At 43.2% G+C, this 27,741-nt stretch overlaps 1 protein-coding gene across 1 annotated transcript in view; it reads right to left on the reverse strand.

Annotated features, from left to right (window-relative positions):
* Window positions 1–27,741, reverse strand: part of LOC122542304 (ankyrin repeat and fibronectin type-III domain-containing protein 1-like) — a 134,135-nt gene that overhangs the window by 15,371 nt on the left and 91,023 nt on the right. Inside the window, exons 8-13 of the mRNA XM_043679914.1 lie at window positions 23,508–23,598; window positions 19,147–19,254; window positions 16,937–17,036; window positions 10,635–10,767; window positions 9,968–10,087; window positions 1,348–1,563 (exon numbers count right to left, since the gene is read on the reverse strand). Coding sequence (XP_043535849.1) covers window positions 1,348–1,563; window positions 9,968–10,087; window positions 10,635–10,767; window positions 16,937–17,036; window positions 19,147–19,254; window positions 23,508–23,598 — 768 coding nt within the window. The remainder of the gene's footprint in view (window positions 1–1,347; window positions 1,564–9,967; window positions 10,088–10,634; window positions 10,768–16,936; window positions 17,037–19,146; window positions 19,255–23,507; window positions 23,599–27,741) is intronic.

Raw genomic sequence — 27,741 nt, forward strand, 5'->3', positions numbered from 1 at the left:
TCTTCCTGACCTCTCCGCCCCCACCCCACTCCGGCCTATCACCCTCACCTTGACCTCCTTCCACCTATCGCATTTCCAACGCCCCTCCCTAAGTCCCTCCTCCCTACCTTTTATCTTAGCCTGCTGGGCACACTTTCCTCATTCCTGAAGAAGGGCTTATGCCCGAAACGTCGATTCTCCTATTCCTTGGATGCTGCCTGACCTGCTGCGCTTTTCCAGCAACACATTTTCAGCTCTGATATCCAGCATCTGCAGACCTCACTTTCTCCCCAATTCACAAAACCTGCACATCTTTGGACTATGGGAGGAAACCGGAGCACTCGGAGGAAACCCACGCAGACACAGTGAGAATGTGCAAACTCCACACAGGCAGTTGCCCAAGGCTGGAATCCATGTCACTGGATTTGTAATCCAGCAACCCAGTCTAATGCTCTGAGGACACAGATTCAAATCACACCACAGCAGCTGCAGGAATTTGAAGTCACTTAGTAAAATGTGGAACATAAAGATAGTCTCAGTGATGGAGACCACAAAATACCACTGATTGTTACTAAAACCAATCTGATTCACTACAGCCCTTTAGAGAAGGAAATTTACTACTCTTATCTGGTCTGGCCTACATTTTACTTCAGACCAACAGCAATGTGGTTGACTCTTAGCTACCCTCTGAAATGGACTAGCAAGGCACTCAATTCAAGGGCAGTTAGGGATGGGCAACAGATGTGGCCTTGCCAGTGGGACCCACATCTCACGGGAAAATAAGGAACTCAATTTTCATAGTGAAGAAGTCTGTGAGGGGCTCACATTTATAAATTAAGATAGGTTTATCCATTGATCTGTCACTGGGAATGGCCAATTAAAGCAATTTCATGTCAGCTGTCCTGGGGTGAGATCGTGTCTGCAATGGAGTGAATTATATCAGATCAATGGCAGCAGATTGGTTGAATTATTAGTTATTGATTCAGGATTAGAGGAGATGGGAGGGAGAGACGATTTCCTCTGAGATCTGTACAATAAAAATGCAAATCCTTTAATATAGAACAAACATTCCTGAAAAGGGGTTAATGTCTGCTGGGGGGCAGAGTGACTAGCGCACATACAACAGTTATATAACCACTTGTTGCTCCACTAGCTTTAGCCTACAGAAATTAATCGATGTTGTTCAGAGTCAGAGCAGAGTTGAATGTTTGTACATTTTTACAATTCAAGTCCATGCTGAAACAGGTCTGGGAAATGAGGGGTTAAGTGAAAAGATAATACGGATTATAAAGCAAAAGCAATGAGGAATAGAACAAAACTGTGCACAACATTTACTCATCCTAACATCCTTTTAAAAGATAATATTACCTTCAAAGTCATGAAGAGCATGTCCAGGGCAGTGAAGCTCTCAAAAGCAGAGACAGATTTCCGATAGTTATGAAGCTTTGAAAGTGCAGTCCACCGGACATTCTCCAGCACCTGGGATGGCCGCAGCTCCTTGATGGTTAGGATCAAAACATTCCCAAGTTTGTCCTTGATTGGTTCAAAATGCACTTGGCCCAGGTCCTGTGTTCCCAATGCACTCTGGAGAACAGAATTGTACAACTTAAACTCCCCTCCAACATGAACACAGGAATTAGAAGTAGATCATTCAGCCTCTCAAACCTACTCAGCCATACAATAAAATCATGGTTAATTTGATTACTCCACAATCCTATCTATTCCTATTAACTTTTCATCTGTTTGTTTCTCAAGGATCTACTGGCCTAAGCCTTAAAATATTTCAAGACTCTACCACCATTACCTTTTGAGAATGTATGACCTTCTGTGAGTAAATACTTTCCTCTTCCCTGTCTTAAATGGGCGATCTCTTACATTGAAACAGTGAACCCTTGTTCTGGATTCTCCTACAAGTGGTCACATCCTTTTCATATCCACCTTCAGGATCAAACACCTCTTACTTTCCTAACTCAAGTGGATATAAGCCTAGCCTGTCGCACCTTTCCTTACTAAGACAATGCACTCATTCCCAATATTAGTCAGATAAACCTTCTCTGAACAGCTTCTAATGCATTTAATCCTGTCTTAAATAAAGTGACCAATACTATACACAGTATTCCAAGGTGCAATCTCATCAACCCCAATATGAAACACAACCTCTCTATCTTTGCATTCAATTCCCTTCACAATAAGTAATAACATCTAAACCGCTTCCAAATATTTGTTCCTTCACACTAAGGTTTTGAGATTAAAACAGTAAAACTTCCTAGATTCGCCTGCATCTCAGAGCTCAGTAATCTTCTACCATTTAGATAATATGCTTTTGCTAATTCTTCATGCTAAAATTGACAATTTTACATTTTGCCACAGTAAACTCATTTATCATATTGTTCACTGGCTATCTAAATCCCTCTGTAGTGTCCTCATGTGCTCTTAACAACCTACTTTCCTTTAAAAATCTTCATGTTATCAGCAAATTTGGCAACCAAACCATCAGTCCCTGCTGCTGAGATGAACTACCTGGCTCACAGACAACGGCTGAGAACAAGAACTCCATAACTTAGAATCAACACACAAACCCATCTCCCATCCTTGAAGGCTTGTGGTGATGTGGAGTGTCACAGCTCCCTGGGAGTGTCTGGGTCGCTATGGCAACATGCCAGATATGGATAGCGACGATAGAGGCGCCAATTCCCTTCCAGTGTCTGGTTGACCATAGATTGCTCCCTCTCTTACCACCTGCCATGGGGGAGTTGGGAAGGAATTGCCAGCTAATATTCAATTTGTGTGGCCATTATAAATACACTTCTGTGGTCAACAAGTTCCGAAGTGGGTCTTGAACCTGGAGCTTCTGGTTCACAGGCAGAGTGCCACCCACTGCACCACAGGAGTGGCAGCCAGGTATGCACACAGGACTCAAACTGGAAGCACACTAGATCATTAGGACAATCAAAGGAAGCCAGGAGGGGTTGGTAATAAGATGGCAGTTTGAGTGAACATGATGGCAAAACGAATTCAATGACCAACATGAGTATTACATTTTGGTTTATATTTTGAATGAGGAAGATTGGGAGATATGGAAAAGCAGAGGGGTTTGAAATTAAACAGAAGTTAAATGCGGCACATCAAGCTAATAAAGCCACGAGAAAGAAAATTAAAAATCACACAACACCAGGTTATAGTCCAACAGGTTTATTTGGAAGCACTAGCTTTCGGAGCGACGCTCCTTTATCAGGTGGTTGTGAAGTATAAGATCGTAAGACACAGAAATTAGAGCAAAAGTTTACAGTGTGATACAACAGAAGTTGTATGTTGAAAAAGACCTGGATTGTTTGTTGAGTCTCTCATCTTTTGGAATGACTATGTTGGTTTCAGTTCTTTTGTATGTAAATCCCAGAACTTTTTTTAAAGTTACATTCTCAAGTGAGATTTAACAATAGGTGCCTTGTCAGCTCAGATAATGCACTTGAGGATCGAGGTGGCCTGTGTGAAGCTGTCTATGCCCCAATGTAAAGACTGATTCTATTTCTGAAAAAGGGATTTATAGAATCTTACATGGATTCATGCAGTTTTTGAGTAAAATTACATGTAATTCTGCAAATACAAATTCACCCCACAAACGTGTGTGTGTGTGTGTGTGCAGGGGGAATGTCTGTGAGAGAGTGTGTGTATCCATGAGTGTTAGTGTAAAGGGGTATAAGTCTGTGAGAGGGTTCATGTGTGGGTGTCAGTGTAGGGGGTGTGTATGTGTGAGCGTACGAGACAGCTTGTGTATGAGAGTTTGTGTGAGTTTATGGGTCTGTAGGAGTGTGTGCGCGTGTGCACGCACGCATGTGTGTGTGTTAGAGTGTGTAGTGCAGTGGGGTCACCTGTAGTGTGACATGAATCCAAGGTCCCGGTTGAGGCCATCCCCATGCTTACCGAACTTGGCTATCAGCCTCTGCTCAGCTAGTTTGTGTTGTTGCCTGTCCCGAAGTCCGCCTTGGAGGGTGGTCACCTGAAGGTCCGAGGTCAAATGTCTCGGACTGCTGAAGTGTTCTCTGTCTGGGAGGGAACACTCCCGTGTAGTGATTGTTGTGTGGTGTCCATTCATCCCTTGCCGTAGCCTCTGCTTAGTCTTGCCAATGTACCATGCCTCAACGCATCCTTGCCTGCAGCGTATGAGATATTGTTGGCCGAGTCACATGAGTACCTGCCATGTACATAGTGGGTGGTGTTCCCATGTGTAATGGTGGTATCCGTGTCGACACTCAAACACATCTTGCAGCATCTACCATGACAAGGTTGTATGGTGCTATCCTGAAAGATGGGCAGGTGGCTGTGAACAATGATCTGTTTGAAGTATGGTGGCTGTTTAAAGGCGAGAAGTAGAGTCGTGGGGAAGGTCTTGGCGAGGTGCTCATCCTCACTGATGTCTTGCAGGCTGTGAAGAACATGGCGTAGTTTTTCTCCTCCTGGGATGTCCTGGATCTTCGGGTGATCATCCTCCAAGGCGGACTTCGGGACAGGCAACAACTCAAAATGGCCTGATAGCCAGGTTCAGTACCCATGGGGATGGTCTCAACTGGGAACTTGGGTTCATGTCACACTACAGGTGACCCCACTGCACTAACACTCTCTCACACATATGCACATAAGCACGCATGCACAGACACACTCCTACAGACCCATAAACTCATGCAAATCCTCTCTCATATGCTCACACATATACACCCCTTGCACTCACAACCACACACGCACCCTCTCACAGACTTATACCACTTTACACTCACACAGATACACACATTCTCTCACAGACACTCACTCCACCCTCCCCACACCCCCACATATAAATTTGTGTGGTGAATTTGCACATGCAGAATTGCAGGTCATTTTGTTCAAAAATTGCTTGAATCCATGTAAGATTCTGTAAATCCGTTTTTTAGACATAGAATCAGACTGAACATTGGGACACAGACAGACAGTCCCACAAGGGCACCTCACACCTCCAATGCATTGTCTGGGCTGACACGGCACCTATTGTTAAAGTTCACTTGAGAATGTAACTTTAAAATAGATTCTGGGATTTACATATGAAAGAATTGAAACCAACACGGTCATTCTAAAAGATGACAGACTTAACAAACAATCCAGGTCTTTTTCAACATGCAACTTCTGTTGCATCACACTGTAAACTTTTGCTGTAAATTCTGTGTCTTATGATCTCATACTCCACAACCACCTAACGAAGGAGCAGTACTCTGAAAGCTAGTGCTTCTAAATAAACCTGTTGGACTATAACCTGGTGTGGTGTGGTTTTTAACTTTGTACACCCCAGTCTAACAGCGGCATCTCCAAATCATGAAACAAAAATGGAACATTGAGTAAGAGGTCCAGAATTAGGGAATGTCGACATAAGATCAAATGTAAGTTATTAGATTAGATTACTTAGTGTGGAAACAGGCCCTTCGGCCCAACAAGTCCACACCGACCCGCCACCCACCCATACATTTACCCCTTCACCTAACACTACAGGCAATTTAGCATGGCCAATTCACCTAACCTGCACATCTTTGGACTGTGGGGGGAAACCAGAGCACCCGGAGGAAACCCACGCAGACACGGGGAGAATGTGCAAACTCCACACAGTCAGTCACCTGAGGTGGTGAATTGAACGCAGGTCTCTGGCGGTGTGAGGCAGCAGTGCCACTCCAGATAAGTAATAAGAGAAATATGTTTACACTAGGATTGTAGTAAGTTACCTTGATGTTGGAGTTTATTGTAACAGGATACCAATACTGCAGGTTCAATCCTGCACTGGCTGTGGGAGTTCGAGGGCAACTTCTTTGTTTTGCCCTATGCCTGATGAGAGCAATGCTGTGTAACCAATTGTCTTTCACTTTTCCTAACAAAGTCATCTAATGTCCTCAGGGCTAATTACCTACCTAGATGTTGTGGAATCTAGTGATTGAACCTGAAAACATTCATGAGGATAGGTTACAATAGTAGTTAATGGAATATTGATTTATGGGATTAGGAGATTGCTGTGTGACACAATAGCTGCATTACCATTAGGTGACACCTAGTGGCGCTACAAGCTAACAATCTGAACACTGCCAGCAATTGTCTGAATACTGTACTTGTGTAGATTATAGCTCGTGCCTTTGATTTGAAACTGAATTGTAGGCATTATCAGTATAGAAAAGGATTATTCAGTCCAATTTGAGTCACATGCTGTTGCTTGTTGCACTGATCTAAAACCAATTCCATTTTGGAGGGACCATTCTCTCCATGACACCCTAATACACCTCATCCTTCCAAGGGATCTTTCCATGCGATCACAAAAGGTGTAACACTTGCCCTTTCACCTCCTCCCTGTGATTCCCTCAGAATTGTAAATCTCTTGTTAGCACCCAGATTGAAATTAGGTTTGATAGATCACATTTAAAAAAAATAACGCTTCTTTCTCTGAAACAAGCTGCTGTACTGCAGATTTAGTTTTAATAATATAACAGAAGTTTACTAAGCAAATGTAAACAAGATAAATTAGAATAAACCAAGCTATTAATGTATAACACAACTGAAAGATTTTGAAGCACAATAAAATTAAAAAAATCCAACTATCCCAACAATTATTCCTTAACTTCTCCATCACATCTAAGAATTTAACTTAATCCAATTCGTGGTCTTGTGAGTCTGATAGCCTCTTTTTTTTACATATTTGCATAACTTAGCTTAGACTTTCTCAACTTCAAGTAATTCCTTCAGGGTTCTAATCAAACAGTTCAGGTCTGAAACTTTCACACCAAAACCCTCACACCAAGCCAACCCATTTTCTAACTTTTATGAACTGACTTCTTTCTCTAATATAGATTATTCCATATATTCAACTTCTAGCAGGTTTTCTGTAAACAGAAACAAATGTTTTCCAAGCTACGGGGGCTTTCCCCCAAGTAAAAAGGAAATTAATTTCCAATCCTTCTAATTGAAAGCAGCCTAATACTCTTCAGTGTTTATTTCATTTATGATAACATAACTGTAACTCTTGGTTTGTTGTCTGTGAGAATCCAGCAATGCTATTATTGTTTAGGCTACTTGATGACATCACTGTTTCTGGACACTGGAAATGCCCTTCAACAGATGCTAAAATCAAAGGAAAGCGGACATCTACACTAATTGCCAAATCTTTGAGGTCAGCAGAGTGCAACTATTCTGTTAGGAGAAAGTGAGGTTTGCAGATGCTGGAGAACAGAGTCGAGTGTGTGTTGCTGGAAAAGCACAGCAGGTCAGGCAGCATCCGAGGAGCAGAAGAATTGACGTTTCGGGCCAGAGCCCTTCATCATCATGGTGGGGTGGAAGGTGAGGTGCAATTTATGCAGAGGTTTCACCCTCCTCATAAATCACATCATCTGCCGACATTTCCGCCACCTACAAATGGATCCCACCACCAGGCATATATTTCCCTCCCCACCCCTATCCGCTTTCCAGAAAGACCGTTCCCTCTATGACTACCTGGTCAGGTCCACGCCCCCTAACAAGCCACCCTCCCCTCCTGTCTCCTTCCCCTGCCACCTCAGGAATTGCAAAACCTACGCCCACACCTCCCCCATTACCTCCGTCCAAGGCCCCAAAGGAGCCTTCCACATCCATCAAAATTTCACCTGCACTTCCACATGTAATTTATTGTATCCATTGCTCCCGATGCGGTCTCCTCTACATTGGGGAGACTGGATGCCTCCTTGCAGAGCGCTCTGCGAGAACATCTCTGGCACACCTGCACCAATCAACCTCACCGCTCTATGGCTGAACATTTCAACTCCCCCTCCCACTCTGCGAAGACATGCAGGTCCTGGGCCTCCTCCCTCACCAACCGACACCTGGAGGAAGAATGCCTTATCTTCTGCCTCGGGACCCTTCAACCCCAGGGCATCAATGTGGACTTCACCAGTTACCTCATTTCCCCTCCTCCCACTTTACCCCAGCTCCAACCTTCCAGCTCAGCACCGTCCTCATGACCTGTCCCACCTGTCAATCTTCCTTCCCACCTATCCGCTCTACCCTCATCTCTGACCTATCACCTTTACCTCCACCTCCATCCACTCTTAGCAACCTTCCCCCCAGCTCCACCCCCCTCCCATTTATCTCTCCATCCCCGAGGCTCCTAGCCTCATTCCTGATGAAGGGCTCTGGCCTGAAACGTCGATTCTCCTGCTCCTTGGATGCTGCCTGACCTGTTGTGCTTTTCCAGCAACACACTCTCGACTGTAACTATTCAGTTGTTGACAGAGAAATTCAGGCCAATGAATTAGGGTTCTTAGATTATCAACACCTAGCAGGTCTTCCCATTACATCTGTACATTTCTTCCTCCACTGAAAATACACTATTTCACATTTCTGCAAATTAACTTGTGTCTGACACCAATGTGCCCATTGCACTAATCTGCCAGTCTCTTTCTTACCTCTATTACAGCACTTTGGTTCTTAAATTGATTTTCACGCTGTTGTTAAATGTTGAGACCGTGTTCCTAATATCCAAGTGCTTGGTCCACACTGAGAACAATTAATCCAGTACTAATTTGTGGATCCAACTGAAACCCATCTGTCTCATCTCCTTGATTTCTGTTACTCCTCCTCTTATATTGTCTGCTCAGATTTTCCATCAAGCTCCTTAAAGACAACACAAACTGGCTCCAGATAGGTAAAGATAAGGACTCACAGAGATGGAGATAATATTAGCATTGATGGAGGATTGGTTAATTGATCAGAGACAGAAAGTAAGGATAAAAAGACACTTTAAGGTTGAAAGGCTGTTACGAGTGGATTGGCACAATGATCAGTCTGCAGCCTCACTAATTACAATCCAGATTGATGATTTAGATGAAGAGAGCAAGGGCATTGCATCCAAATTTGCTGTTATTACAAAGATAGGGAGACTTTTAAAAATCACACAACAACAGGTTTAATTGGAAGCATGAGTTTTCGAAGTGCTTCGAAAGCTTGTGCTTCCAATTAAACCTGTTGGACTATAACCTGGTGTAGTGTGATTTTTAACTTTGTACACCCCAGTCCAACACCGGCATCTCCAAATCATACATAGAATTGTAAGCTGTGACAAGGACACAAAAAGGTTGCAAAGAGACATGCAGAATAAAAATAAGTGGCAGATGGGGTATGCTGTGGGGATATGTGAAATTATTCAATTTGATCATAAGAACATAAATACATGATTTTTAACAAAAGATACAAAACTTATAAATGTTGATTTTACAGAAACTTGGACGTAATTGTAAATGGAACATAGGAAGTTTGAATGCAAACATTTAGGAAAATAAATAGTATGTTGTCCTTTATTGCAAGTGGATCGGAATACAAGAATATACAAGTTTGCTGCAATTTACAGGGATTTGGTCAGGTCATACTTAGAACTGTGTTGTGTTTTGCTCCCCATATTTAGAAGGCAACATAGATAATTTTCTCAATTAGTTCCTGAGTGAGACAGCTGCCCTATGATGAAAGCTGAGTAAATTGTGTATACATTCATGGGGGTTCAGAAGAATGAGGAATGATCTGATCAGAAAATACAAGATTTTGAAGGGTCTTGATGGGATAGACGGTAAATATAAGATCCCCAGCTGGGGAAGCTAGGATGAAAGATAAAAGACCAATATTTTAGAAATAAGATGAGGAGAAACTTCTTCTAATTGCTGCTCAAAATATTTGAATTACCCACAAGCTTGGGGCGACTATAGCTCCTTGATGCTTTCTCCTGTGGCATTGCCTTGACTAACTGGAGTTGATTTGCCACCAATCAGCTCCTATTTTTCTGTAGTATAAATAACTATGATCATTTGAAATTTGGCATTCCTGCATTGTCCTGATGAGTGCAAGATGAAAAGCTTCAGCAACATATTGTTGAAAAAAGTATGCATACATAAAATAGTCAGAAAATTTAATGAAATGGGATCCTCCTGCTGAGATCATGTTCCCAACTCAATAAACAACTTCATACCTGGAGTTGGGACACTGCTAATAACATCTTCTGCCTGGTCTGCAGCACCGACGAGGAGGAGGAAAGTGCCGAGTTCATTCCCTGCTGCAACCACTGGATGTCCTTCCACATACAGGAAAGCTAGAGAGAGAGAGAGTCACAACAAAGCCTCCAATTAAATATTGGGAAAACACAATTGTAGTTTTCAGACCCTGCTGCAACTCCGTTCTCTAGCTATTGGCACTATTCTTGATTAAAGCTATTGCCTGCGGCTGAACCAGGCTGTTCACAAACGCCATGCTCTATTCAGTATCACTGGATTAGTAATATTCAGGGGACATGAGTTCAGGACCCATCTCTAAATTTAATTCACAAATTCAAACGACGAAAAGGAAATCTAGAACTGAAAGCTCGTCTCAGTCATGGCATCTCAAAACCATAACTGATTGTCATAACAAATCAATTGATTCACTAATGTCCTTTCATGATGGAAATCTGCCTTCCTTACTTTGCTTGGCCTATACGTGACTCCAGACTCTTAACTGTTCTCAAGGTCTGGGTAACAAATGTTGACCTTACCAGTGACTCACAAATACTTTGAATTAAGAATTTGATAACAATGCTCCAGCACTGATATATTGACAGAGGGGGCTGATCCTGTCCAAGATATAAGAAAGCAGCTTCATACCTTTGAAAACCAGAGGAATTCCTGCATGTCGGAGCCAGAACAGGAGCTATCGATCTCAACAATTGGGATTTGATCTTCATTTGTGACCAGAATGTTTTCCTTGTAGAAAAAAATGGCAGCTAAATAAACACCCCTAAACAAATAAAGACAAGGCGTTAAAATACTGGGTCTGTTAATGTCAGAGCCACAGCAAACACAAGTGGGCTGTTCTGAGGTCTTAAAAGGTGAGATTGAATCTGCTTTCACTGGGTGACCCAGAATTTATTGCTCTCTGTCTTTCCTGTGCAGAATAGATGCCCCAGCACCAAAGTGGTGACATGTTTGCCTACTTACATGCATTCTAGAACTTAGATGTCAGACCTTTATCACTATCCGTTGTAGAAGAAGAAAGTAAATTAAAATGTACATGTAAGTGAAGCCAGGGACAATAGGAATGCTTCTGACAAATTTACAGCAGTAAATTTGAATAGTTAAACACTGGTGGCTAATGAGCTGGATAGGCAGACTGCAGACATATACTTTTCCAGTCAAAGTGTTATTTCTAGATCACACACCACACGTCAGTACCACCAACTATTTGCTTCCGATATTTACATATAATTCTGGTCAAGCTCTCACCCTATTATCCCTTAACTAACATTTGGCATCACATGTTCCCTAGTTCCATTTGGTCTCAGACATCTATGTCGCAGCCTATTCAATAATAACATGGCTTGGAGAGGGTAGACGCTAGGAAATTGTTTCCGTTAGGCGAGGAGACGAGGACCCGTGGACACAGCCTTAGAATTAGAGGGGGTAAATTCAGAACAGAAATGCGGAGACATTTCTTCAGCCAGAGAGTGGTGGGCCTGTGGAATTCATTGCCACAGAGTGCAGTGGAGGCTGGGACACTAAATGTCTTCAAGGCAGAAATTGATAAATTCTTGATGTCACAAGGAATTAAGGGCTACGGGGAGAATGCGGGTAAGTGGAGTTGAAATGACCATCAGCCATGATTGAATGGCGGAGTGGACTCGATGGGCCGAATGGCCTTACTTCCGCTCCTATGTCTTAACATCATGGTTCCCTCCCACTGATTTCCTCTCGTTTGCCTGCTTGAACTTAAATTGCCCCATCCCACCCAATCATTCCTCCCATCTGATCACCCCTCCTCCTAATTTCTCTCCTTCCTCTGTCTGTCACCCTTCTTTGGTGTCCCCTACTTCTCCACCCCTTCTGTTCTTTTCATCATCCCTTCCTTCATACCACTTTCTCCTAATGGTTCTAGTCATGATCAGTCTTCTATCTCCACCTCTCAATTTCCCCTTCCTTGCCCGGTTCCACCTTTTCGATTGCTTAAGTCTGTGTCACATCCCTTCTCTCTCCTAAGGACCCTTGTGCCTCTCAATCCCCCCTCCCTACACCAACAATCCTTCACTCCTTGAAGGCTGGTGTATACTTCTCAATTTACATGTTATTCAAGGCCCATTGCCAAAGAATTCGTAGAAAACAGATGGTTTGTTTTAGACTCACCAGAATGATTGTGGAATGGCAGGATTGTCATTTTAGGAGAGATCAGGCCACAAAACCATCATACCATACAATATGCAAGCAGAATTAGGCTATTCAGCCCACTGAGTCTGGTCTGCCATTTGATCATGGCTTATATGTTTCTCAATCCCATTCTCCTGCCTTCTCTCCAAAACCCTTGATCCCATTACTAATTAAGAATCTATCCATCGGTCTTAAATACACTCAATGACATGGCCTCCACATCTTTTTGCAGCATAGATTAACCACTCTCTGGCTGAAAAAATTCTTCCTGATCTCAGTTCTAAAGGCTCATCCCTTCACTCTGAGGCTGTGTCCTCAGATCCTAGTCTCTCCCACTAATGGATACATATATTCTAGCTCCCATCCACTCCAGGTCTCTCAGTATTCAAAGTTTCAATGAGGTCCCCTGTCATCCTTCTAAACTCCAGCAAGTAAAAACCCAGTTTCCTCAATCGCTCCTCATATGCACTTCATCCGCGAGATTATTCTTGTAAATATCCTCTGGACCCCTCCAAAACTAGTACATCCTTCTTTAGATTCAAGGCCCAAAACTGCTTAAAATATTCCAAGTGTGCCTTACACAGCCTCAGCAGTACATCTCTGCTCTTGCATTATAGCCCCCTTGAAACGCATGTTTACATTGCATTTGCATTCCTAACTGCTAACGGAACTGACATGTTAACCTTAAAAGAATTCGGAATTAAGACTCCCAAATATTTTTGTGCTTCACATTTCCAGAGCCTTTCCCCATTCAGAAAATACTCTATTCTTCCTACTAAAGTGCATAACCTCACACTTTCCCACACTGCATTTCACCTGCCAATTCTTTGCCACTTTCCTAGCTTGTCCAATGTTCTGCAGCCTCCCCTGCTTCCTCAACACTACCTGTCCCTCCATTTAACTTTGTATTATCTGCAAACTTTGCAACAAAGCTCTGTTTCTTTGTCCAGACTGTTAATGTAAAATGCGAACAGTTGTGGTCCTAACACTGACCCTTGGGGAATTTCTGGCTGCCACCTTAACAAAGACCCCTTTATTCCCACTCTGCCTTCTGCCAGTCAGCTAATCTCCTATTCATGTCAGTACATGGCCCCTAACACCATGGTCTCATTTTATTTGGACTGCAATTTCCTCTCCCATGTGGTCAACAATGCCCTCCAGCATATCTCTTCCACTTTATGCACCTCTGCCCTTGAACCCCAACCCTCCAACAAGGATAGAACACACCTGGTCCTCACCTTCCACACCCACTAATCTCTGGATATAATGCATTATCCTCCACTGTTTCCGCCACCTACAACTAGAGCCCACTGCCAAAGCTGTATTTCCCTCACTACCCCTATCAGCATTCAGCAGAGACCACTCCCTCTGCAACGCCTTCATTAAGTCCACACTTCCCATCAACCCACCCCTCCAATCCAGGCACCTTCCCTTGCCACAGCAAGAGGTGTAAAAACTGCACCCACACCTCCGCCATCACCTCTGTCCAAGGCCCCAGAGGATTCCTTCACATTTGGTAGAGATTTTCCTGCCCATCCAAACACCTCATCTACTATGTCCGTTGCTCTCGATGTGGTCTCCTCTACATTGGGAGACAGGATGCCAACTCGTGGAACATTTCAGGGATCATCTCTGGGACACATGCACCAAACAACCCCACCGCCCTGTGGCTGACCACTTCAACTCCCCCTCCCACTCTTCCAAGGATATGCAAGTCTCGAGCCTCCTCCACCGCCAAATCCAAGCCACCTGATGGCTGGGGGAAGAACCCCTCATCTTCCGCCTTGGGACCCTCCAACCACACGGCATCAACGCTGATTTCATCAGTTTCCTCATGCCCTCTCCTCCCATCTCACCCCAGATCCAACCCTCCAACTCGGCACCTCCCTCTTAAACTGCCCTACCTGTCCATCTTCCTTCCCACCTGTCTACTTCGTCCTCTCCACCAACCTATCACCATCAACCTCCACCTCCATCCACCTGTCGCCTTCCCAGCCACCTCACCCCCACCCTCCTATTTATCTCTCAGCCCCCTTCCCCTGCCCACATTCCTGATGAAGGGCTTACACTCGAAACTCTGACTCTCCTGCTCCTCGGATGCTGCCTGACTTGCTGTGCTTTTCCAGCATCACACTTTTTGACTCATCTTATTTAACAGCCTCCTGTGTGGCACCTTGTCACAGGGCTTGAGGAAAATCAAATAGATCATGTCCACTTGCTCTCCTTTGTGTAACTTGCTTATTACCTCCTCAAATAATTTTTACAGATTTGTCAGGCATGACCTCTCCTTGATGAAGCTATGCCAACTCAGCCCTATTTTACGATGCACTTCCACGTACTCTGCAATCTCAACTGGACCTGTATTCATTGGCAGAATAAAAGAGAATCTCATTGAAATATAGAAAACTCTGACAAGGTTGGACAGACTGGGTGCAGGGATGACATTCCTCTCGGCAGGAAGGGGATTCTGCAATGGGTCACAGCCTCATTATATGTAGAAGGTCACTTGGGTCTGAGAGGAAGAAAAAATTCTTTACTCAGATGTGGAATTCTCTACCACAGACGCCAAGTCACTGAACATATTTAAGAAATAAATAGATTTCTACACACTAAGAGGGTGTAGGGATATGGGAGGAGGGTGTCGGATATAGGATCAGCTATGACCTGCTTCTATTTTCTATGTTTAAAAGAAGTCTAATATTGGGTTCTTCTACCTGTACCCAAATTCAGTTCACACCAGCTGGCCTGTGACATTCAGTTTCAGTCCCAGTGAGTAGCTCAGATGCATGGACTGAAGTTGCCAGCTTCAACCCCAGGGGCATAGGCAGATTTTCAGTTTGTCACTCAACATGTGGCATAGAAAACGCTTTAATTACTTTCCGACAGATGCTTGTGGAAATAAACTTGTTTGGTTTTTATGGAAAGCAGCTGACCTGCAGCAGGCATCAAGTTGAAACTCCCCTCCCCACAATTCATAAAGGAAGATACCATGATTATCGATAAAATGTTACAGGATATGGTGTGGGACGGGGGGAGAAATTAATTCTCTTTGTTACTCCTCATGACACTATACAGGTTTATGTCCTATTCTGATGGTGTGATGGGATGTGTGTGACATCAGTGCGTAATGGTGTGGAAGCTGTCCTTTTATTGGAGAATGATGTCTGCTCAGGGTCACGGGTCTGTGCTGCAGGGCTCCATGTGACTGGACAGGCCAATTTCCCACCCGCAGATCTTTGGGCACATGGCGGAGGACATTCCACAAGGAAGTGAGATTCAGGAAGGGAGATATGCTTCCTTCTGCTACCACTCTCCAGCTGGGCGGCACGGTGGCACAGTGGTTAGCACTGCTACCTCACAGCGCCAGAGACCCGGGTTCAATTCCTGCCTCAGGCGACTGACTGTGTGGAGTTTGCACGTTCTCCCCGTGTCTGCGTGGGTTTCCTCTGGGTGCTCCGGTTTCCTCCCACAATCCAAAGATGTGCAGGTTAGGTGAATTGGCCATGCTAAATTGCCCGTAGTGTTAGGTAAGGGGTAAATGTAGGGGTATGGGTGGGTTACGCTTCGGCGGGTCGGTGTGGACTTGTTGGGCCGAAGGGCCTGTTTCCACACTGTAATGTAATGTAATCTAATCTAATCTCATTAAGGACTTTGGACTCAAAGCTCACTGGACAAATTGTAACTATTTTGAAGGACTGGTAGTGAGCTCTTCCAAGTCATTAAGGTCAATGGGGCTGCAATTCAAGGACTGCTTCAGAGTATTGTTGAAGTGTTTTTGTCCTCCACCGGTGGAACTCTGGACATTAGAAAGTTAAGGAAATGTAAGCCAGAGGAGAAGATGTTCTTTGCCATCCCAGCACAATGCTAAATTCATCATTGTTGATTTTGTAGAAATTTCACCTCCATATTTATGGAGCTGACCTCAAAAGGTACACTAATGTCCATGGTGCTGCTAATCCAGTAAATGAAAGCCTATTTAGCAGAAGCGGCACCACGCAAATGCTTTCCCCAGGATGTGTTCAGAATGGAAGTACATAAGAAACAGAAGCAGGCCATTGAGACTCTCAAGTATGCTCATCCATGCAACCAATGATCATGACTGACCTAACTCAAAAGCACTTTCCCATCTAATCCCCACAATCGTGGATTCCCTTCATGTGGAAAAATCAATCAACCTCCACCTTGAAAACAGTCAACGAGTGAACACTAATGGGTCATTTTAAAACTCCACTGATAAGAAACCCAGGGGGAGCTGGGTTTTACATTTCTAAAAATATTCCTCTCCATTCAGAAATAGGAAACCAGTGTTGCACCTGATCCTGTCAGTTAAGGTTAAAATTACCACATTTATTTCTGGTAGCTGGCTTTCAATCCATCTCAGACCAACAGGATGAAAAACCCCTTTTCTCTCTTTGCTTGCCTGAAAGGGTCTCCCTGTAAAATGAGCTCAGCTGAATCTCAATCCAATTCACACTCAACAAAACCCACAGAATAGAATTAGTGGTATTGTACGTTAGAAGAAAGTGCTCTTGTCCTGTGCTTTATCAATTGCTTTCTCTTTCAAACTGACTGCAGTTGGTAACTAAAAATCCTGTCGCACTACACACATATATACCTGAAGCCTCAAACCCTAGCCTCATTCTCCCCAAAGGCATTAACTTCCAAGCTCTTCATTCTATTTATCCCATTCCACACCAGCACGCTGATCATTTTCCTCAAGGAAATTCACAAAGACAGTGCATCAGCTTGGGTACAATGGCCAGACTCACCTCTGCAGGGTCTTGACAAACTTGTTTGTGTTTTGAAAGAGGTACTTGAGGCTGCGAGAGACTGACAGCTTCTTACTGGGTGTGTGAACTGTGCAGGTTTCTGAAAAAGATAACGTGGAGGTTTAGCTTGGGCTTTATGGTCAGAACTCAGGCAACATGGCCAAAGAGGGCCGACAGCAAGCTAATCCCTTCAAAAATAACCTGGAAGTAATGCTGTTTATTATTCTGCTATTAACACTCACCCTGGGCCATTGATTTGTGTCTTTGGTACAACCATTACTAATCTTTCTGCCTTTTGTTCCATGACATCTTTGACTCTCAACGTCTACTTTATTCAACAGTTTCCATTTTATTCTTACCCACTCCTCCAATTCAACAGCATAAAACCATTACATTTCTACCTCCCTGCAGTTCTAAAGAAGAGTCATACTTACTGGAAATGTTATTTCCATTTCTCTCTCCACAGATGCAGCCAGAACTGCTCAACATTTCCAGTCTTTAACTTCCAGCTTTAATTTTGGATTTCCTTCAGTATTTTACTTTTATTACTATAGAAGTATGTCAGGTTGAGAAAAAGACTGGAGAAAATAGAGTTTACTTGTTACCAGGGGACTCCTAAACTGTGGTTTTTAAATTCACTCACGGGATGTAGGCATTACTGGCTGAACAAGGATTCTTTTCCCCAGTAAGATCACGGGATGAGATTTTGGGAGTCAAGACGGCAACAGCAGAGATAGAGTTTGATCGAGTTTTGATGGCTATGAGATCTCTTTAAATATTTGTACCTTTTTTCCTGTTTGTGGGGGGGGGGTGAGATAGGGAAATTTTCTGTTCGGACCTTGTCTGGTCTACAAATATCTCCAGACCAACAGCATTATTGTTGACTCTTAACTGCCTCTAAAATGACCTATCAAGCCACTTGGTTCAAGGATAATTAGGGACGAACAACATACGTTAGTCTTGTCAGTAATGCTTGTATCCCATGAAAGAAAAAAAATTAAAAACAGCAATCTGTGTCAATAGTCCAGACAACTCTGAGCCAGCACTTTTTGTAGTGCTCAACTATTCTCATGACTGTGATCATGAGGTTTTTTTTGTAATGGTTGTGCATCACAGAATTCCTTCAATCACTTCAAATTACATTTAGGTTTCAGGTTATGAGACTTATCAAAACTTTTTAGTGAATGGATAAGCAGCCAGATAACACATGCAAAACTGCCCACCAATAGGTCGGTGTTGCCATCTCTGGAAGGTGCGACTGGGGCAAATCTCATATCTATCTGTTTGTCTATCTATCTGTTTATTTATGACAGCCTGGTAACTGAGCTATGCTCACTGTTCTTGACTGGTTTAGCCTGTGTGTGGCATCAGAGTAATCACTGAAACTATTAGAAGCTGAGCTGCAAGCATGATTGCAGACATCTTTTAGAATCCCTTATAAATAAACCTACTGCATATTTAGAAAATCATGTACCCTCTGAGAGGTACAGCATATACAATAGTAATCAGTCTTTGATGGACACTGTTTCTCATCGGGAACTATTCCAATTTTGGATCTGGCTGTTGATCAACTCATTTAGTGTAGGGAGGTCACACATAGGATCTTCCTTGATAAAAGCCAGTAAGACTGTGTACTTGTCAAATAATTGTCAATCCCAGGAGGCATGAGTTTCATCTGTATATGGCTATTGTTGTACAAAGGTTTTACACAGTACCATATGATATCCATTCAGCCACCTGAGCCACAGGCAGGTGATAATCTAGTGATAATACTGCTAGGCTATCAACCCAAAGACCCAGGTAACGTTCTATGAAGCTGGGTTTAATTCCATCATGGCAGATGGTGCCAGTTGAATTCAATAAAAATCTGGAAATAAGAGTCCAGTGATGACCATAAAATCTTTGTCAATTGTCAGGAAAAACCCATCTGGTTCACCATTGTCCAATGAAGGAATTCTGCCATCGCTACCTGCTCTGACCTGAAAGAGGTGCTGATTCACAGCAATGTTTGTGACTCTTTACTGCCCTCTGGGCAATTAGGTCTGGGCAATAAATGCAGGCCTAGCCAGTGATGTCCCAATGAGTGAATGAATAAAATAAAAATTCATACCCAGGCCTGGATATCTGACCCAATTGATGATATTTTTGTTTTGGTGGAAGTGGTTTAGACCATGACTATGAATAAAGTTTAGATTCACATTTGCACTCACCTAAGAAGAAGCTCCGATGACGAGGAGCCTTTATCTGCTCCAGAAGTTTCTGCACTGCTCGGCTTTGGTCCTTCTGCCTCAATTTAACTTCAGCACACTCCTTCCAACCTGCACAAGGATCAAGGGCTACGTTTCAACATCCACAATCTCCTGAGTAGTGAAGTTTCTTCACGGGTTTTAGAATAGATAGGGATGATAGCGTAAAATAGGGGATGATAAATCTGCTGTACATTAGACAACAATCCCGATTTTCATCTCCCCATAATGGATCACTGATTCTATAAAACAGCTTCTACACTCTAACTTACACCCACTTCCATTATGCTTCTTCAAATTAACAGATTTTGTTTCTGTTTAAAAGAAGTCAATGTTGTATCTTTGGCACTTCTATCAACATCAGCAACAGGGATGGGTAGAAGCAAATGAAATCTTCTTTGTCTTGGCAACCTACTGATCATTTCTGATACAAGGCACTTGTGTGAACTGCAGGAGACTGACAATTACTGCTAAACCTTAACTGAATTTTGAGAAACGGACTCAAGGGTGACATTTTAGACAGCTTCTTTGGGCAATGGACAGCCTCCAAATTGGGGTCTTAAGCAGAAATGCCAGCTCCCCATTCAGATCACTATCCCTGGCAGGAAAACACAATCATATAGATATAAGTGAAGGTAAGAGTGGCTCTACACTTGATTCATTAAACTCATTGCCTGGACCCCTTCATGGGAAGTGCCACTGTAGCGAGATACAAACATACAGGTCAGTTTACAAATTAGAAGCAGGAGTACAGGACGTTCTCTTATGATGCGCATTTATTAAACTTGATCTGTCTGTAATGCGATTTGTGAACTGCTGACTTTGTTTTAAATAAAGCAAACTCCATTTGCTGTTACACGAATCTCATCCCCAGCACTAGGTGTTGCGGTGCGCTGAGGACTGGATTCTGCGTCAGTACCATGTGATCAGTTAGACAGTGTGCTTTCTTGTGAAGAGCTTTGTGAAAGGTATAGTGAAATACTAGTGGACTTGTAAAAGCATCATGAAAATGTCTCTACAGCCCGAGGTCAAGAAGCTGGGAGCAATCTGTTAATTTAAAAAGAGTTGAGATAAGAGTGAAATTTTACTAGAATCAACTAACAGTAAAGGGACAGTGTTGACGAGCAGTTTGAAACTTGGCTTTGTTGTTTGGATTCTCTCTTTTCTTTCTCTCTTTTTGTTTTAAAAAAATGTTTAGATATTAAAGGCTATTGCAGACTCATGTAAATCTGTTTCACTGACTAATCACTATGGCAACCAACTGCAAAAACAAACCAGTACAGGGGCTTGGACATGGTCAGTCAGCTGCTTAGGGTGGTCAGAGTCAATAAACTCTGCACATAGTGGGCGAGGGAGAGAAAGGTGGGTGGCAAACTATTACTTTTGGTGCATGCGTGGAAATGGCCTGAGAGGGTGAGTAGGCTGTGAAGAGATTCAGGGTTAGTCAGGGTCAGATGTTAGTGAGGATGAGAGTGAATGGGGAAGATGTTGCAGGAAATGGTGGGTACAGTAGCAGAGATAGAGTGTAAGGTATCAAAGAGAAGATGGTGGCACTTTCACTGGCAGAATGGAGAACGTCATTGATCTTCTTCCTACATTCTATGTATTCCTTCAGATGGTTGAGACTGTACTGACCTTTTGGTAACCCTGGTCCAGGGTGGCTTGGTTCCAGTAGAATGGTATCTTTTGTTGGCCTGGAGGAAAAGGATATCCAGCCTCTGAATAACCCCATCCCCATCAGCAGCATCTCCATGTCCCTGCCCACAAAGAGCTGCACCAATTTTCCATTGTTTGCCCACATCCAGGGTCAATGAGAGGAACCATGCAGGGCAGCTCCTGGCTGACAGCTTTTGTCTGGGTGCACAGTATCTTTTTAAAGATAGTACTGTATCATGGATATTGTTCAATTCTGGGATATCCAGGAAGTGGTGAGTTGTTTTGGAATGGCACATGATATGATGGTGCTGGAATGTGTGAGACAGGCACCAAAGGGTTGAATAGATTTACAAAATCAGGTGGGTTTTGTAAAATAAGGCAATAGACATCCCCAAGCATCACGATATGTAGCACTCTGAGACACTTAACAAAACTGATACTCAGCAATATAAATTGAGATTCAGCCCTTGATCTATCAAGACAGTTTCATTCTGGGATCTGACTTGTGTTACCATTGGATGGGGTCAGAAGACTGGCTAGGATGTAGCGCAGCCAAAAGGTACAGATGCCAATTGAGAGTAATCAGTTGAAGATTCTGATGAATTGCACGATACAGCAGGTCAATATTTAGACAGACTGTGCTATCATTCGTGTTAGGCTAACTAATATTTTTGTTTCAATTTTTATTGGTATTTTTGGTGATTTGCCCAAACCCTGTTTTTCCCATAGGCCCCATTAATTCTATTGCATGATTTTCTATAACACGAATTTGCACAGGAACCTAACTACGGCATTATAGGAGAACTACGTGTAGGTCAATCAGCCCCTTGAGCCTGCTCCACTATTTGATACGATCATGGCTGATCCAATTTTGGCCCCTACTTTCCTTGCCACCCTGATGAACTGATGACTTACCCTTGATACCAGAAGGCTGCTGTGTTTATAGATTCTGGGGCTGGATTGTTTGGGAGGGGCTGTGGATCCCAATGTAAGGTTACAGTGAGCTCATATCACTTTTGCAGGCTCACTCTGCACCCCTTGAACAGCCATCGGTGGTTCACTGGCTTAAGGCAGGCTTTCTTCTCCCATTCATGCTGTGAGGGAATCAGGCTTGAAGGCCTGTACAGAGTCTCAGCAAGGCCAGGCTGGCAGCTTTGGTAGTAGTGGTGCTGGTGGGTTTGGGTTGGGTCGGGATAGACTGGGCGGGAGTGGAAGCACAGATTGGGAATGTGTGAAGAGGGTGGGAGAGTTTTGACAAGCACAGGAGGCCCTTCAAGGAGATTCCCTACCTTTACACTTCACTGGCCACCAACTTGAGCAATGAAAGTAGCAGGGTTGCACACTCAGCATGGACTTCTCCTGAGACATTCTCGGTGGAATGGCCCATGGACAGGAGGCTTCCTAACCCCTGCCAACCACTGATAAAATTGCAGCAGGGTGCGGCAAGCAAGCAGATGCTGGGAATGCACTCTCCCAATTAGGATGGTACTAAAGTTTATGACACCACCCCTGCCTGGGGCAGCATTAAAATTCAGCTCCTGGACTTCACCTGAATTTAGTTTAAGGAAAGAAAATCACAACAAAGAGACAGTATGATATAAATTTGTCCCAATGCAGGAGGTGTATCATCTCACATCAACCTTGTGTCCCAAATGCCCCACAAAATCTGAGGTGATACCTAATAGAAACAAAATATTGTGGATGCTGGAAATCTGAGGCAAACACAGAAAATGGTGGAGAAATCCAGCTGTGAAGAGAGAAACAGAGTTAATGTTTCAAGTCTGGAATGGCACAGTTCTGAAAAAGAGTCATATTGGACTCAAAGACTCTGTTTCTCTCTCCTTAGATGTTGCATGACTGATTGTGTTTCTCCATTATCCTCTGTTTGTTCTGAGGCAATACCTCCTGCTTTGTGCTGCTTCCTGTGAGGCATCTGTACTGTCGTTACTTCATACATTAAAGTACACTTTGTACTGTTCTGGATGGTAGCCAAATGGCGCTAAGCTGACACTCAGCGGCTAGCATACTTACCTTAGAGTCAGAGGGTCATGGGCTCAAGTCCCACTGTAGATACTTTTGCACAAAAATCTGGGCTGACACTCCCAGTATAGTACTGAAGGAGTACTGCAGAGCTAGAATTACCAGCTTTCAGAGAAGACATAACACACAAGGTGGAAGCAGAAGATCCTTTGGCACCATCTAAAACAAGAGCATGGGAGTTATCCCCAGTATCCTGGTCATTTATCCTTGAACCAACACATTAAACAGATTAATTGGTCTTTCGCATATTGAGATATTTCCACGGACCAAGGTGCAGGCCAAGTGCAGATACTGGAAGGAGTGTGCAAAAACCCAAGCATTACACCCCATCTGCATCTTCACATGCCACCTGCCCCATCTGTGGCAGGTTGTGCAGATCCAACATTGGTCAGTGTAGTCACCTCAGGAACCACACCACTGGAATAAAAGAGTTATTCTTGGTTCCGAGGGATTGCCTAACAAGTTGTAGTCTGTCAGTGCTTGCTGTGCACAAATTGGCTGTATACCCTACATTTCAAGAGGGACTATGTTTCAATGACTGTAAATGAATGTCCTGAAGATGTGAAAGGGGATATATGAATGCAAATACTTCTTTTTGAGGTTAAGCAACAATAATCAGCATCACTTACTGGATGGAATAGCACAGGGAGGAGTTGATACCTTTGCTGGCCCCCAGCCTTTCACGTTATAGGCCGAAACACGCACATAGTATAGAGTTCCCTAAAGACAAAAAGAAGACAGTAGAAGTTATGCACCTCCATTTCTGTGTTTTATTGATTTCAATATTGCTTTTTGGGGTTGCAATTGCAGCTTTGGTGTCCATGAGGAGACAGAAAAATGTAATCTTTTTTGGATTCCCAGTGCTATTTAATGAGTATCATTGGAAGGTTTGGTCAGTTTGGCTACAAAGTTGGGCCAGTTGCAGGAAGGAAAATTGGAGGAGAGAAGGGAGAAATAGTAATGAAATAATATTAGCCTTTGTGCAGAGAGGCCTCATGTTTCTTACACAAGGAAAATAAGGTAATCTGGTGAGTTATCTTGGGCAGTTACAGTGTTTCACCAAATGATCAGCTAGAGAAAGCAGAGCTAGATTCCCTCACCCACTGAGATCTCTGTATTCGTCCAATTCTTAACTCTAGCACATCCCCGATTTTCAGCACTCCACCATTGGCAGTCGTGGCTTCAGTTGCCTGGGTCATTACCTTTGGAATTCACTTGTGATCCACTCTATCTTTCTATATCTCTCGCTTCGTTTAAGACATTCTGTATATCAAGGTAGGCAAGAAAGTAAGTTGTCAAATGACGGTAGAGAGTCTACAAAGGAATAGTTACTTAAATCAAGTTATGTTATGACACATATGTGAGGCAGCTGGAAGCTGTATTTGGGCCCCCCGGGGTCATCTGTAAAGGGATATGGGCACTTTAAGTGAGAAGGCAAAGATTTGGCAGATCAAATGTAAGTGGGAAAATGCGAACACATCTACTTTAGCAGGACAAATGAGTGAGATCACAGAACTCAATACTATAGTAGGATCTAGATATCCTGGTGCATGAAATCAGAAAATGTTAGTTTATAGATATATCAAGTGATTAGGAAAGCAAATGGCATGCTTGACATTTATTGCGAGGGGAATGGAAAATAAAAGTAGAGAACTTCTGCTGCAACTGCACAGGGCCTTGCTGGGAACACATCATGAGTACTGTGTACAATTTTTATCTCTTTATTGGATAAAAGGATACAATACATTAAAAACAGTTGGGAGGAGGATCACTCAACTCATTCAGGGGGTGAAGACTTTATCTTATGAGGAAAGGTTAGACAGGCTGGGTCTGTATCTACTGGAGAAAAATGAGAGGTGATCTTATTGGATGATAGAAGATTCCTGAGGGAATTTGACATGAATATTTTTCCTGTAGAAGAGACTAAAACTAGGGCAAGGAGTTTAAGAATAAGAGGTCTCGCTCTTATGAGAGAGATGACTTTTTTTTCCTTCAGAGGGTCATTAGTTTGTGGAATTCTTTTCCCTGGAAAGCAATGGAGGCTGGGTCATTCAATTATTCAAGGCTGAATTGGATAGCTTTTGATAGATAAAAGAGTCGATGATGATGGCAGGCAGTCATAATGGTGGAGTTGAGGTCAGAATCTAAACAGCCACGGTCTTATTAAATGTCATAAGAGGCTTGAAGGGCCAAATGGCCTACTCCCCTGTTTCAAAGTTCTTTTTGCCATGTCCTATTAAGCTCTACTGTTTTGGCCAAACTTTATGTTGCTAATCTAATATCTGTTTGTGGTTTGTTGTCTAATGCTGTTTGGTAACTGCTACTGTGAATTGTCCTGGGACAATCTATTATACCTGCCCAATGAGGTTGCCCTGTTTTTCCCCTGGGAGGTGCAGTCAGGTGGGGTGGTGTCTGTGTGGCAAGAGTGTCCAGTGTTGGAGGAGGGCCAGGTTGGCTTTTCCAAGGTAGTGAAACAGAAGCATGAGTATTTCTGGTGAGCATGAATGTTCACTCACCTATCACCCTCCTCTCTTCAGCCAACCATTAGACACTTCAAGTGAATCTCTGGCTACTTTTCTGCTAATCACAGCCTCTCCTCGCCACTGTGATCAGCCTCCCCAGCCCACACACGTATGTTAAAAACCATTTCCAAATCACATGAAATCATTTCTGTGACCTTTACAAAGCAGGAACTGTGTGAAAATAAAATGGTTTAATTACAAGGCAGTAGCATTAGTTCTGGTTGAGCTGCCATCCTTTCTTCTCCTCTCCTGAAGGCTTTAGGTTATATGTTACAGAGGACTTTCTATCCTTAGGCATTCATAATTTCAGTCAGGAGAAGGGATCTGGATTTACTGTTCATGTGGCTCATTGATTGCAGAAGCAATGCGAAAGTTGTGTCACCTCTGTGGGAAATGACTGACTGAATAAATATCTCAGGCTCTGGCATGTTACTGGGCAGTATCTGGTCCTCCCTGGAAATGTATGTTGATTGTTATTTGATTTATCTTGTCTGTTGCTCTTTTAAAAACCATCAGGACTGAACTAAACTCCACAAAACCAAAACTGAATCGCTGGGAAAACATGCAAATATTCACAGAATATTCATAGAAACAAAAAGGTAGGAGTGAAGAGTAGGCTATTTGACTGAGTGCTGCTTGACCTGCTGTGCTTTTCCAGCACCACTCTAATCCAGACTCAGGTTTCCAGCATCCGCAGTCCTCGTTTTTACCTATTTGACTCTTTGAGCCTGTTCTGCATTTCAATATAATAATGGCTGATAATCCAACTCAGTACTCTGTTCCCACTTTCTCCCATACCTTTAGCTCTAAGAACTATATCTAACTCCTTCTTAAAAGTATTCAATGTTTTGCTTCAACCACTTTGAGGCAGATAACTGCATAGGTTCACACTGTCTTGGTCAAGGAATTTCTCCACATCTCAAGTCCTAAATAGCCTATCCTGTATCCTTAAACTATGATCCTCAATTCTGGACTCTCTGGTCATCAGAAACATCTTTACTACATTTACTCTGAATAGGCCTGTTAAAATTTTATAGGTTTCTATGAAATTTCCCCTTCATTTTCCAGTGAACATAGTCCTACCTGATTCAGTCTCTCTTCATAGGTGAGTCCTGCCATCCCAGGAATCAGTTTGGTAAGCATCATTGCACTCTCTCCATAGCTAGAACATCTTTCCTCAGATATGTGACCAACTATGCAGGTTACTTCAGGTTTGATCTCACCAAGGCCCTATACAGTCAGCAGGCTAGAAGAACACAGCAAGCCAGGTAGCATCAGGAGATGGAGAAATCAATGTTTCAGGCGTAACTCTTCTTCAGGTCCTCAAGAAGGGTTACACCCGAAACGCTGACCTCTCCACCTCCTGATGTTACCTGGCTTGCTGTGTTCTTCCAGTCTCTTGCTTGTCTACCTTGGATTCCAACATGTGCAGTTTTTTTTGTCTCTAACTAAAGCCCTATACAATTGCAACAAGACATCTCTACTCTTGTACTTGAATCTTCTCGCTATGAAGGCTAACATACCATTTATTTTCTTCACATCTGCTGTACTTGCATGTATGCTTGCAGCAACTGGTACACATGGAAACCCAAGTCCCTTTCCCAAATCAACTGCTTTTCAGATAATCTGCCTCATGCTTTTTGCTACCAAAGCAGATAACCCTATATTTGTCCAAATTATACTTCATCTGTCATGCATTTGCCCACTGATTCAACTTGCCTCAACTTATCACACTGAAGCATCTCTGCATTGTCCTCATAATTCATTCTCCCATCTATCTTTGATTCGCATCAGAAAGATATACTACACATATTTCTTCAGTGTCACGCATCAAATCTCATAGTCCAGTATACGTAATAACTGTGAGTGGTGCAACATTTGAAGTTATTGTTTCAGTATGTACAGATGTGATGAGATGTAGGTTGAACTGCTGACTTCTAACCTACAACATGAAGCTTTCCCTGTGCAGTAACACAATATGAATGAGTGTATCAGCCAGACAACCAGAACAAGAAAGCTGTGAGGAGAAAGTGAGGTCTGCAGATGCTGAAGATCAGAGCTGAAAATGTGTTGCTGGAACAGCGCAGCAGGTCAGGCAGCATCCAGGGAACAGGAGAATCGATGTTTCGGGCATAAGCCCTTCCTCAGGAATGAGGAAAGTGTGTACAGCAGGCTAAGATAAAAGTTAGGGAGGAGGGACTTGGGGGAAGGGCGTTGGAAATGCGATAGGTGGAAAGAGGTCAAGATGAGGGTGATAGGTCAGAGTGGGGTGGGGGCAGAGAGGTCAGGAAGAAGATTGCAGGTTAGGAAGGCGGTGCTGAGTTTGAGGGATTTGACTGAG

Source organism: Chiloscyllium plagiosum, chromosome 39 (assembly GCF_004010195.1).
Source record: "Chiloscyllium plagiosum isolate BGI_BamShark_2017 chromosome 39, ASM401019v2, whole genome shotgun sequence".
Lineage (NCBI taxonomy): Eukaryota > Metazoa > Chordata > Chondrichthyes > Orectolobiformes > Hemiscylliidae > Chiloscyllium > Chiloscyllium plagiosum.